General features: G+C 34.4%; 1 protein-coding gene across 2 annotated transcripts in view; it reads left to right on the top strand.

The window, feature by feature from the left end:
* The window catches only part of LOC120306480 (TLC domain-containing protein 4-B-like), a 36,047-nt gene that overhangs the window by 14,277 nt on the left and 7,699 nt on the right, over positions 1–14,071 (top strand). For both annotated transcript variants that reach the window (XM_039339782.1, XM_039339781.1), the window contains exons 2-6: positions 4,741–4,906; positions 7,897–7,986; positions 8,870–8,928; positions 9,794–9,888; positions 11,623–11,696. In XM_039339782.1, coding sequence (XP_039195716.1) covers positions 4,752–4,906; positions 7,897–7,986; positions 8,870–8,928; positions 9,794–9,888; positions 11,623–11,696 — 473 coding nt within the window. In that variant the 5' untranslated portion in view covers positions 4,741–4,751. The remainder of the gene's footprint in view (positions 1–4,740; positions 4,907–7,896; positions 7,987–8,869; positions 8,929–9,793; positions 9,889–11,622; positions 11,697–14,071) is intronic.

Below are 14,071 nucleotides of genomic sequence, written 5' to 3' on the forward strand. Positions count from 1 at the left end.
TTAGTCATGCCTCAATAGGATCAACAGAAAACCAATATTACATTTTAAATACAAATTTCTAACATTAGCGAGCCCACCAATTTCTTCCTAATACAGTCATAAATATCCAATAGACATAATTAAATAATTAATTTTAAATCTGAATAAATGTGACATAGGCACCAGACATTCTAATTACTTTTCTGATGCCTTCCTATAGGAAAAATGCAGCAATAACAGTCTTTCCCATACCATCTTTAGTCATGATATCTTTACCCATGATTGGATTGTTCATAAATATTTATTTATTTATTACATGTATATGCAGTCACACAACTTTGGGTGGCTTACAAGCTGATAAAAATTAAAAATAGCAGAACAATACATATAACATTAAAATTAATGAAGAGTAGCTAAGATGGGGTGGGCATACAATGGATTTGTATTTAATCCAGTAAGCGCCTCCAGGACACAATGCCATCTGGCCTCCAGCCTAACTGGAGCTAAGTCTTGAGGCTCTTATGGAAGGGCAAAAGGATTGGGGCAAACCTCACTTCAAGGGGTATAATGGTCCAGAGGATGGGAGCTGCACCAGAAAAGGCTTTTCTCCTGGACTCCGGTAGCTGGAATTCTTGACGGAGTACACATTAGGCCAGATGTGCTGGCACAAGTGGGGTGGGTTAATCCCATTGGGATGAGATAGTATGTTAAGAATATGTATATTAAGGATATATACTATACTATAATATATTAAAGATATATTAATATATATTATTCATATGTTAAAGATGCAAGAAAATTAAATTTCTCAGCATTGGCCTGTACTGTATATCTTTTATACCTGGTTGCAACATTCGTATGTTGAGAATACTATCAGAAAGACCTTCATGCGGTCTTCCGATTTGCCATTGCAGCCGCCGTGGCCACTGGAAGGCGAGCTCCGTCTTCCGAGTTCGGTTTCGATTCGCTGGGGGTCCCTGGAAAGGATAGAAAGTCACCCTCTAGGGGCGATGAGCAAGGAGGGGACTCCCGCTTGATCACGGGAGGGCAGCAGCCCTTCCGCTCAGTCCGGGGCAGCCCTCCAAACCAGTGGAGGAAAGACCGGCCATAGTAATATGGCCCGTCACTAGGCTGCAGACAGTCGAAGTCAAACTTATCACCAAGCACTTCGAAAGCAACGCGATACTTTTCCTGTAAAAGCTGCCTGAAATGTCTTTCCCCCTGTGAGGAGAGAGGAAAGGGAATTTCTATCCCAACTTGTAAGAATAGTGGCAACTGACTATCCAAGGGAATTAAAGCATTAAAAGAACAACTTTAATCTAATTGGATTTATATGTTCCTGAAACTTGGGGACCAAAATTTTTCCTATTTTTATTGGAGACTTTTGCTTTTATCTGTATAAAAAAATAAAATTGGAAAAAGGATTATAAAAATTTTGGACTTAAAAAACCTTAAATGGCATTGGTGACAACTTGTGGCGAAGTTTGGTATTACAACTTGTTATTTCCTAACAGAGACTTGGCTTGAAGCCCAGACCTTAAATAAGACTCTTTTGACCTTGGCACCACCTGTGAGAAACTCAGCTGTAAAAGAACGGCTGGGCAGCATAAATGGCCTACTTGAAATGTGAATGTAAACCATTACTGACTTTCAGAGTTATATGTGGGGAATTGCCTTTCTATCGCTTTATTTGAGGAATATTGGTTACTATATGAGATGATGAAATATCTTGGACTATAAAATCTTGCTTGACAAACGACTTCTACTATAAAGACTATTTATAAACACGTGAAAGAGATGGATGAAGACCAGGAAAAGATCCTTTCCATGTTGAAAGCAATACATGAAACCATTCTTTCAGCATGTGATAAAATAAGACCTAACATAAAAGATCAAGACACCAGCTTAGATACACAAACCCAAACTTTGACTACAAGCAAAGAACTAACAACTCAGAAGATAACAGAAGAAGTGCAACAATCAAATATTAAGACAGAGGACTTAACTGACCAACAAATACAGTTAATGGAAAATCCAGAAAAGGGAATGACAACACTGAAAATGGAAAAGACTTTCTATATAAATCAGAAGAAATTTAAGAAAGAAGAAGAACAGATTGAATGGAAGATAAACATATCAGGGCAATCATGGGGAATTGGAATAATAGGGAGACAACTTTATGAATACAAATGGGCTAGTCCTTCCCAACAATGGCAATTAAATGGTCTCTTTTATTTCAAATAACATATATAATAATAGAAGGAGATTTATTTGATGATCTAAAAGTACTGATATGGAAGCCTAGTTGGCAAAGGAAGAAAGCCAGAATAAGGCTGAAGAAAATTGGAGTTTTGATTTATTAGACAGGATTTCATATTATTAATTAGCGGGTTAAAGGGAGAAGTTGAGATAAGGGGAATTCTGATAATTAGATTTAAAATATTTGGAAATTAGTTGAAAATAAGGATTTTATCTGTTTAATATTTAAAAATTAGACCTGAAAGAAAAAAATAATTATTATGAATATGTTTGATTTATTGATTAACCCAGGTAATGTATACAATGGTTTTGATTTATTAAAGGGGATATTGTATTAAGTAGTTGATTTAATATGATGGGAAATAGATAACTTTTAGGAAATAGAACAAGATTATATTCAAATAGATAAAATGTGTATTTTGGATATTAGATTCTGTTATGAATTGAGATAAGGGAAATCTTGGTTACCTAAAACCTGAAAATTTTAAATATCAAAGGTTAAATTGGAATATTGATGGGAAACTAAAAATTGGGGAAAAAATAATAACAGGCTATGAATTGTTTATGAAGATTGAATGTAACAAATAATTAAGATACATTTAAGCTAAAATTTATTGATAAATGTAGTAATGATGTTTTTACTGAGCTGATATAATAAGAATTGTATTAGCTTAAATACGAGACAGTAAATGTTAAGGGAAAAAGAGAGGAAATACTTGATGTTGTAACTTGAGATTTGTACTAAAGATTTTGTTATCGAACTATTGATTAACCCAGGCACCACGTTGCTTTTTAAATACTTAAATGTAAAATTGGAAAATTAATAAAATATTATATATATAATATTGGGAGGGTCTAATTTTGCTGTTGGGAGGGTCTAATTTTTTTGGGTGCTATTTCATCCAATCCTGGAAGCTGGAAACTGGAATGTACAAAATAGCTTAATTCACATGGGTGTTAGAGGTTACACAATATTGCTCTCCTTTTCTGTGTGCAAAGTATACTGTATGTGTGTTAGAATGCAATATTAATCATGAAGCAGGTGACACGTATTATAAAACTCAATTCGCATTTCTTCTAATATGTCTACAAGTATTTTTCCACCAGAAAAGTTCTACAAACCTTGTTATTTTCTTTCCTTTTTACTGTATGATATCAGTGATGTTGAATTCACAAACCAGTGAAATCGGGGGGGGGGGTATTATGAACTGTTAGAGCATATTCTCTCATCTACTGATATCTTGTTAATATTTCAAACAAAACTTCATGGTTAATGGGTCCATAAAGTCTTGGCATAAAGATACTGAGTAAAACATTTGGAAGGAGTAATTTTAAATATTTCAGTTGCGTCCTTTTTAAGAATCACAGTTTTATTTAATACCAGTCACTGTTCTAGGCCGTGGGAAACATACAGGTAGTGATTAAAGCATAACCAACTAGGTGGACTAGATGATTATTATTGATTAATGAGATAGATACCACGTATCTAAAAGCATGCATTCAGTCTTTTTTTTGTTAATTCATTTATCTCTCCTAATGACTGTTCATAGTTCTGTGACAGTTTCATTAACTCATCATCCAGAACAGGAAATTACAGCATCTCATTTCTATTAATTATTTGCATTACATCTTGCAATGATAAGTGAGGGTCTAGTCCAAGGTAGGCAACCTTGGCTCTTTTATGACTTGTGGACTTCAACTCCCAGAATTCCTGAGCCAGCATGCTAGCTCAGGAATTCTGGGAGTTGAAGTCCACGAGTCATAAAAGAGCCAAGGTTGCCTACCCCTGACTCTAGTCCTTACAAAGAGTATACAGGTAGTCCTTGATTATAACCATTTGTTTAGTGACCACTCAAAGTTACAATAGCACTGAAAAAAATGATTTACGACTGACTGGTCCTTGCACTTATGACCATCATAGCATTCCCATGGTCACGTGTCTAAAATTTGGGTGTTTGGCAACTGGCATGTATTTATAATGATTGGTTTCCTTTTCGTATACCATCATTTCATATAGAGCAGACATGTCAAACTCGCAATGTCACGTGACATCATGCAATGGGGTGGGCTCAGTTCCAGATGATGCGTCCAGCCCATGGGCTGGCAATTTGACACCACTGATACAGAGTTACAGTTTGTATGCAGGTATGGTGGAATCATTGTCATATTGCATCATGTCTGTCGTGGCTTAGATTTAGTGGACATTTCATTAATTTTCTTCTGATACTGTAAATTTAGACTATTTTTTTATAAAGGGGTTGGAATATGTAAAGTATTTATTTTGCAATCTACAGAATACATGCAACAATGGGTGCAGCCAGATATAACCCTACCACAATTTATCATATTCTAGGCAGACTGTGCCAGCAGCAAATACACTTCTCCTGTGCCCATTGTCAAGAATTGAAGTCTTAATGTAAATTATTGTTGATTTTAAAGTAGTAGCATTATTTGGCACATGCCTGAATTGAGGAATTCTGTTGGAAATTGTGTTTTTAACAGGCAGAAGAAAGATGACTATCTTTAATAAACTCAATGTGGGCATAGCTGTCAGCAGTTTTGCTATATTTCAACTTGGCTTTCATGTGCTAAGTTCTTGGCTATCTTCACGTCTAACATCTGGTTTTAACAATCTTGACCAAAAGAAGAAAATTGAATGGAATACAAGGTACAGTTCTAAAATAATATTATACGATTATATATATTTGTAAAGTTTGAAATGTTTAGGCTGTTAGCTGTGGAGTACTTGTTCCAACAATATACGGATTGTTTAGGGGACTTCCTTTAGAAAAATGTAGTCAGGATTTATGTTAAAAAATAAAAAAAAGTAATTTATAAGTTATCACTTTATCAAAGTTAAATTGAATAAATAACTTTTAACCCTTGGTTATTTTTACTGACTTTTAAAAAATTAGTTAATAGTAATGTATAATATTCAGAGTACATTTTATTGTCAAAAATTGTCATCAGTATAAATTATGCCTTAATCTAAGTTCAAAGTACATTCTATCTAGGATATTTACAGTTGAACAAAATATGATATCCTGTTTAACTTTGTGAACTGGTCATAATATAGTAATTATTTTTTTTAACATAATTAATATACTACCTGGTCTCTAAATTCAAGAAAACCTGTGTTGATTACATGGTATCTTATAAACATTTATTTATTTATTGGTTTGATTGATTGTTTTTTATCCCGTCTTTATCACTTTATAAGTAACTCAAGTGGCGAACTTACATTATACCCTTCTTTCTCTTCTTTTTCACCATAACAGCAGATATCTTCTTGAATAAATGCAGAAAATATTATTTAATAAGTTGGTATCAATGTACAATATATAGGGTGTACAGATAAATTTCAAATTGTTTGAAGTTTATGAAATGCCTTCCTGGAATGCAAAATATATAATTTCAAGGAAATGCTTAAAAGAGCCTAGCTCATGTTTGAAATAGGTTGTTTCACAGAATAGAATAAAACTTTATTGATTTAGTTGTTTAGCCGTATCAAAAATATAAAGCTAATACAAATATACACGTAGACACAAAGAAAACAACAGGATATGTTCATAGTAAGCCATCACCCCGACAGTTAAACCCAAACTGATCTAAATATTCTGTCTTCTTTGAAATGGCCTTTGAAATAAAGAGGGCAGGTTAGTTCCCTCCAAAAAAGTAAGACAGCTTCTCCCAGGTGCCCCAGTATTTTTTTAGTTTTTAAAAGAAGAATCTAAGTAGCAATCCTTTCTGCAAAGTACAGTTTGCGCTCAACAAGCAGGGCTTTTTTTTGTCATAGAACACCCAGAACAGAGTTCCGGCACCTTTTTTGGATGGAACCTTGTAGGGTAGGCAAGGCGGGTTGTATGACATGTGTGAGTTCTGGCACTTTTTTTTTTTTTTTACAAAAAAAACCACTGTCAACAAGTATGTGGCCACTGCTCCAGAAATGCCCAGTCTTTCTTCAAATGGAATTCCAGAAAACCTCCCATGTCTTTTCATGGAGCCCAATTGTTTGAAACAAGCTGGACCAAAAGCTCTTGCAAGATGTTGAGCCATGCGAGTTGTTAAATATTTTGCTAACTGGGAGGCTGATTTGTCTTGAGCCAACCACTTCAAAGGCTTGACAAAATTAAAATTTCGCAATGTTTCATGCCAGACTATAATGCAATGTTTTGCGCCTCCCTATTGTGCAAGCCTTTCATAGAGCACAAGAGGACAGTTCCCAACTCAAAGGCGGTTACCATCTGAAATTGGTCAATTATTGCTGCATATACTGTATATATTTTATTGGAAAACAATTAAATTTGCTTGTGAAATTTATTTCAAAAAAATAACAGCCTGTGTATCTGAGAGAATATAGAAATGCTCTACATTTTCTGTCTGACATGGGAGTGAGGTCAGCTGAATGGATACCGAGAGACTTGTTTTTCCTCAAACATTTTAAATTTTACTTAGACGTACCACATTGCAAAATGTTAAGTTGTTACATTACTTTTTACAATGTGTTTCTATATTAAAAGCTAACAGGAAGGTAATTCACCAAGTAAGCATGATTTCTTGAAATAATAGAAAACAGACATTTTGTGATTCAGGAAAAGATACCTCCCTCCCCTGCAAGCAAATAAGGGCTCTATATTAAAATGTGATCCATAGTATAGAATTCTCTCCTTATTTCAACCAACAGACATGCCTAGAAAGTTCAGTATCCTTGATCTTTTAAAAAAGCAAGGACATCAGTCTGGTAACCAAATATAGGTTAGCTCGCTCTGTTGCAGACATGTCAAACTTGTGATGTCGCGTGACGTCGTGCAATGTATCGGGACAGTTTTGCCATTGCCAGCAATGGGTGCGGCTTCCGGATGATGTGTCTGGCCCATGGGCCAGCAGTTTGACACCCCTGCTCTATTGTGTTCCCTGTAGCCACCTATGGTTGTGAAAGTTGGACCTTAAAAAAAATAAGACAGTAAGAAAGTTGACTTGTTTGAGCTATTGTGCTGGAGAAAGTGACTAACAAGCAAGTATTGGACCGCATAACACCAGACAGGTCACCAGAAAGCAAAATCACAGAAGTGCATCTCACTTACTTTGACCACGACATGCAGGGGAATTCACTGAAGAAAGCAATTATGTTTGGAAGAGTTAGCAGTAAAAGGAAACCAGGCTGTCAAAAACCATGGGCGCTGGACACTATCAAAGTTGATACCAGGCAGAGCATAGAAAAAGTAAAAAAAAATAGTGAAAGATTGGAAGTTGTGGAGAGACCTGGCCCATTGAATCACCAAGAATTGAACTCGACTGAACAGATAACATCATCATAATCTTGATCTTTGTAGATTCCAGATCAAGCCAAGAAAAACATATGCATCATAAAGCAGTTGATCCAGAATCAAAATAACAATCAGTTGGTATATCCCAAAATGTAACAATAAATTTGGCAAGGCAAAGTTTCAGTTACAATTGAAATCAATTACAATGAATTATACATCTATAGTATACTCGATATCAACCCACATTATTTTTTATGAGGTATCCAGTACATAAACATTTAAATTGCACAAATCTCATTTTAAGGTCATAGGAAATTGCTTATTTTTTTCATTACCATGCCACCAATCTAAAGGTAGCATATACTTAATGGGATTGCTTTTGTCTTTTTAGGACAGTATCTACGTTCCATGCCTTGGTGGTTGGAATATTTTGTGTGTATATTTTATTGTATGATGAAGCTGTTAATGCTGACCGTGTTTGGTAAGAAATACCTCATTTTCTCTGTCCTTCATTATTTCGTTTGCTAGTCAAATTATCTCTATGTTTAATTTAAAAACATAAGAAATATATCTATTTGCCATCCAAAGCTTTCTAAAATTACAGTTATATTTAACTATAATGTGGAGGATGCTTGGGGCCCTTTGCTTCATTAAAACAAAAAAAAACTGAGGCAGCCTGACCCTACCTATTAGTATATGCAAGTAGTTTCGACTTACGACCATAATGGAGCCTGCCCATTATAATAGGTCATGATCAAAAAACAGGGTCATCACATGACCTATCTGATTTTACCACTTTTTTGTGGCAGTTATTAAGTGAATCACCATGGACCATTAAGTGAATTCACAATTGTTAAGCAAACTCATTGTTTGCTATGGGCCATTCTTGCTGAAAACCAGAAGCAATGGTTTTCAGTAAAACCATTGTAAATCAAAGTCAAGTGACTGTGAGCTGATTCAAATAGCTTTAAATGTGGGGCAGTTGCTGAGTACCCAAAATATTATCATGTGACCACAGAGGAGGCAGTTGTTAGAATTTTGCAACCAGATCATTAGTACCTTTTGGGGGGAAACTGAGATAGAGCAAAGGTGGAGGAAGTTAGCAACCTAATTCTCTGAATAATGGCTAATCCCCTCAGTTTTTTGTCTTCATAATATTATACAGTACATTAATCTTTTTAACTATGTTCAGAAGCTTTTCTCTTGCCTGTTTGCCATTTACCAGAGTTTTGTAGGATCATCTTACCAGATGTGGGGTCTCTCTTCCAACATCAAAAAAAGTGATCACCATATTGGGGGGGGGAAATAAATATAAGCAAAATGTGTTATATTTAATGTGTTTCCTTGGATGTCTTTGTTTATAGGGGCAATGCTTCTACAGTGCAACTAAATCTTGCTATCACTGTAGGCTACCTCATTTCAGGTAAACGTGTAAAATATTACGTATATAATTTATTGTAAGTTATCTGTTTTGAAAGAACCTTTTAACAGATGTTTACCAAAACATGGCCCTCTTTACGAAAGTCTGTCTGTAGGAAGCAGACCATATTTTCCTCACACCAAAAATTGTGCTATAAAATGTGATTATTTAATTTCATAACATGACAGTATTGTGTTAATTATTAAAATATTTTCTTCTGTCAATTTCTCATTCTCAAGCCTGAGTAACAAGAATTACTTTCTTTCTTTCCACCTTGCTTCCTGCTTCCATGGCACTAATCTGGTATCAATAATTTAATAACCATAGAAAAATAAGGGGGAATAAAGGGCTGTTCAAGGAGGGAAACTTAGTTTCCTAATTACAGGCCTTCCCCTGAGTTTTCCTTGAGATGGAAATTGATTAATCAGTGTGAGAACATATTGTTTTGTTTTGAAAGTTCAATTTCTTCACCACTAATCCTCAGTTTTAAAAGGCTACTTCAGGATGTACATGAATACAGTATGCATCTCTTCCTGCATGTCTTAAATAAATATTTCCAAACATAAGGTGGGAGGAGATTGTTTGAAATATTAGGCAACTTCAGGACTCGATTTGATAATAATTTCCTACGATGAGGCAAATCTGAGATTTATATTAAAAGGAACAATCAATGTTACATGGAAAGGGATCATAAGCCAAAGCTTGGGGTTCTATTTTTAATGATGTTCTGGCCAGGGCCACTTGGAAATTTTTATCCTGGTAACAGAAAAAGAGAAGTAATTTTGCATCTCTGCCTTGCAGCATTAGAAGTTTTAAAATAAAATATAATAATTATAGAATTTTACTTACATTCTTTATTCCTTTTCAGATTTGTTGCTTATTATTTTTCACTGGAAGGCAATTGGGGATGTATTTTTTGTAATTCACCATGTACTAGCTATATATGCATATTACTTTGTACTGGTAAGTTCCGTGTTAATTTTATGACATAACAAGTATACATGTATTTTAGTAAAAATAGATTTTAATAGGCTTACCATTAAGATTCATGGCTCTTCTCAAGAAGAAAGTAACTGCTCTATGAGACTTACGATATACAGGAAAGGAAAGGAATAAAATAATACAGGAAAATACAAGAAAGGAATAAACTTGAAATGTAAGAAGGTGACCAACATCTGTCATTTCAGGGCTGAACTTAGTTCTCAAATATGTAACTGTCTTATGTTATTTTGCTTATGGGGAGTGACAAAAAAAGTGACCTATGACTGTTTGTATGTACACTGAGAACTTATGCACTGGAGACAAATTCCTTGTGTGTCTAATCACACTTAGTCACTAAAGAATTCTTCTCTTCTCCTCTTCTCTCCTCTTCTCTTCTCTCTCTTCTCTCCTCTCCTCTTCTCTTCTCTTCTCTTCTCTTCCCCTCCCCTCCCCTCCCCTTCCCTTCCCTTCCCTTCCCTTCCCTCATATTCTCTTCTCTTCTCTTCTCTTCTCTTCTCTTCTCTTCTCTTCTCTTCTCTTCTCTTCTCTTTATCACTTAAGGAAGTTACAGTTACAGTGTCTCATAATCAATACATCCTGTTATTGATTCATCAATAACCCTTCAATTGATAAGCTTTGTCTTTTATACTTGTCCTCTTTCAAGTATATTGGAATTAAGGGAATGAAGCTTTAAAGTTAAACAGCAGTAGCTAGAATTTAACCTAGGTGTAAATTTGGCAGTCAATAGACCATACACAGACTAACCAGAAATCAGTATTGTTGATAGCATACTGAACCATTGCAGTTATATGGAGGTTTTTAAGAAGAGACTGGACAGCCATTTGTCCGAAATGGTATAGGGTTTCCTGCCTGAGCAGGGAGTTGGACTAGATGACCCTCAAGGTCCCTTCCAACTTTACTATTATTATTATTATATATATAGGTAATCCTTGACCTACAGCAGTTTGTTTAATGACTGTTTGAAGTTACAACAGCACTGAAAAAAGGGACTTATGACCATTTTTCCCACTTAACGACTATTGCAGCATCTCCATGGCCATATGATCAAATTCAGACAACTGACTCATATTTATGACAGTTTGCAGTGTCCCAGGGTCATGTGATCATCTTTTGAGACCTGACAAGCAAAGTCAGTGGGGAAGACAGATTCACTTAACAGCCTTGTTACTAACCTAACAATTGCAGGGATTTGCTTAACAACCGTGGCAATATAGGTTGTAAAATGGGGCAAAACTCACTTAACAACTGTTTCACTCAGCAACAGAAATTTTGGGTTCAGTTCTGGTTGTAAATTGAGAACTATCTATAGAATGCACAGCAACATGGAAATTCGGGGATCAGGGCATTGACAGCAGCAGCCTTTATTCAATAGTAGTAGACTCATTTATATTCTGTGTGGATAAAACTTACATAAATTTGAACCTTGTGAAAGGATTTTTCTTATTAGTTTTTAGTGAATGGATCTTTACATTGGTTTCTAGACCATGTGTTAAGTGATACACTACATTCATTAGAGAAAAGATTGAAGAACTTGTTATATTTTCCAAAATAGTATTCTATGTGGTTAATTTTCCAGTCTACTTCTATTATTTTATGTTAGAGTATAATGTTGATATGTAGAAGTGTTATATTGTTATTTTTTATAAGGCTTAGAACTGGTGATCTCTGGTTTGTTTTTCTACTTCCTTTTTCTAGGATAGAGGATTATTGGGATATTTTGCTAATTTTCGTCTGCTTGCAGAAATCTCTACCCCTTTTGTAAATCAGCGGTAGGTAATATTTCCTATTATTCTTACCTTATCATTTAGCTTGCTATGTGTAACTAGTTGCCACTGATCTAACAAATGTGCGCTGTCTATATGCTATGATACAATATCACTGTTTTCTAAAGTTAAAACCTTGTGGTCACTGGTGTTTTAGCAAAGGGTTAATGAAAATGATCTAAAGATATTAATTGAGAATTTTTTTAAAAAATGTATGATTGCTAGAGGACTTAATGAAATTGCATTTAATTATGAAATAATTTAATTTCTATTAGCAGATGATGTTCCTAGTTTCTAAAAAGATAACTATTCAAACTAAAACCAATAACCATTTTGTTATTTATTTAATATCCATTCAAGGGTCTTTAAAGAAGAAAGAGACTTTAAATAAAAATGTTAAGATTTTTTTTTCTTTGTACAATGATTCTTGGAATAGGTCCCTTAGTAAAAGGGTCAATTTTTGAGTTGCATGTATTTTCAAGAATTGTATGGTACTGTCTCTTGCAAGTTTATTTCATTCTTGTTCTGTTTTTATTTGTTCGTATCTGCTACTGTATTATATAATCCACTTCTGAGATATGTCAAAGCATGATCCATCTAGGCACCAAGAATGCCTAATAGTGAGATCTAGAAATTAATTTTTGAATTTTTCTAAAGAATCACATTATTATCATACTGTTTGTTTAATTTCTATAATTTTCACAAAAAAAGTATATATTAGACCACTCTGCATGACAATATTTATAAACGGTATTTTATATCTTAAGGTATCAACTTCCTTCCTTTTTTCCTCTCCTCTCCTTCCATTGCTACTCATTGCCTTCTTTTTTTACTGATTTTGAATAATTACTTTCATTTACTTTCATTTCAGACTTTGAATATGTTTAACATAGTGTTTTCTTTTAAGTTTCAACAGTCTAATTTTTTTAGTATTGCTTTATGTTGTCATTTTCTTTATTTTGGCCAGGACATATGTAGAGCAAAAGTTTTTTAGCATTAGAATGAAGAGAATTAGAATGAAGAGAAAGTAAGCTTAGCCTCTTTGTCTCATTACTATATTAAAATGTTATTTTTATTTTGTTTGCTTCATCTGTCATGCAAAAAGTGATTCTTAAGTCATTTCATTATTGCTGTTGGAAGGTCTTAGCCCATTGCAAACAGTGAATCCTTTGTCATGCTCCTTTTGCAGCATGGCATAAGTACAGAACTAGTATGCGCAGTTTGACTTCAGATTGCTTTCAAATTTCTTTCTACAGCTGTTTTCGGAGCTATGTTATTGCTATTTGTTTTTGCTGCTTTGACGTGAAGAGAATCTCTTTACTAACACACAAATATAGATTGTGAATATAGATCTTTATGTAACAGCTTGTATTCCTCGCCTATATCGTTAACAAAAGGAAAATAGTTCAAGATGTTCTCTTCAGCTAACTTCCTTGATATCTATAAGCAATTCAATTACTCTTGTGAGCTTGACGACAAAAGTTATAAAAAGCAAGGTACAACAATCTTAATAAATCATAAGTTCTTTTCCTTCCTTTTTGAATCATCTGGATAGTTTAAAGTTTAAACTACTGTAGAAAATCACTTCAGAGGAACTTCATTGTTTGTTTTGAAAAAATAAATGATATGCTGTATACATAAAACCCCCTAAAATTTGTCAGAGGCCTAATGCATTTGCTTTTATATAATGATCCTTAATAATGTGTAAGGAAAGTTTTGAAGAGACATGAGGCAAAATTCAGTGTTCTGTTAGAACTTGCTTTACGTTTATTTCACTTTTTATTTCTAGATAAATAGGGAGAAAAGGAACTATATTACCCCTTTCTTTACTTCTGTCCAGGCAACTGTAGAATGCAGAAACTACAGTATACTTGAGTAGGGACAATATGAAAGGGAAAGGAATATTTCTCACTTTATTAGAATAGATGAGTTTTGAAGAGAGCTAAATATAACAAGATCGAACAGAACATTGATTTCTGTCTCATGTCTCTTCAAAATTTCCTTTAGCTTGAGGAGAACAGCTACTGCGCACATTTCCATAACTTAAGAATATATTCTGTGAGTTTGGCTTTTGTCTGTTTACAAAAAGGAAGATGAGAGAAATGAGACAGGACCTCACTTTTACATCTATGCATTCTTTAGCATACAAAATATTTTTGTCCTGTTGTTGATTTATACATACTATCTATTGATTAGAACTAATTGCTCATTTCTGTGCTTGTTTATTATTTATCACAAAGAACAAGTGTAGAATATCTCATCCACTAAAAAATATACTTTGAGGACAGCGATCCCCAACCTTTGCAGTTTGGCGACCTGGCTGGGGTGGGGGAGAGAGGAACTGGGCCGCGCGAGTGTCTGGCCGGCATGCGCGCACACAG

The sequence above is a fragment of the Crotalus tigris genome, unplaced genomic scaffold (assembly GCF_016545835.1).
Source record: "Crotalus tigris isolate CLP2741 ecotype Arizona unplaced genomic scaffold, ASM1654583v1 scf7180000017739.2905288, whole genome shotgun sequence".
In the NCBI taxonomy this organism is placed as follows: domain Eukaryota; kingdom Metazoa; phylum Chordata; class Lepidosauria; order Squamata; family Viperidae; genus Crotalus; species Crotalus tigris.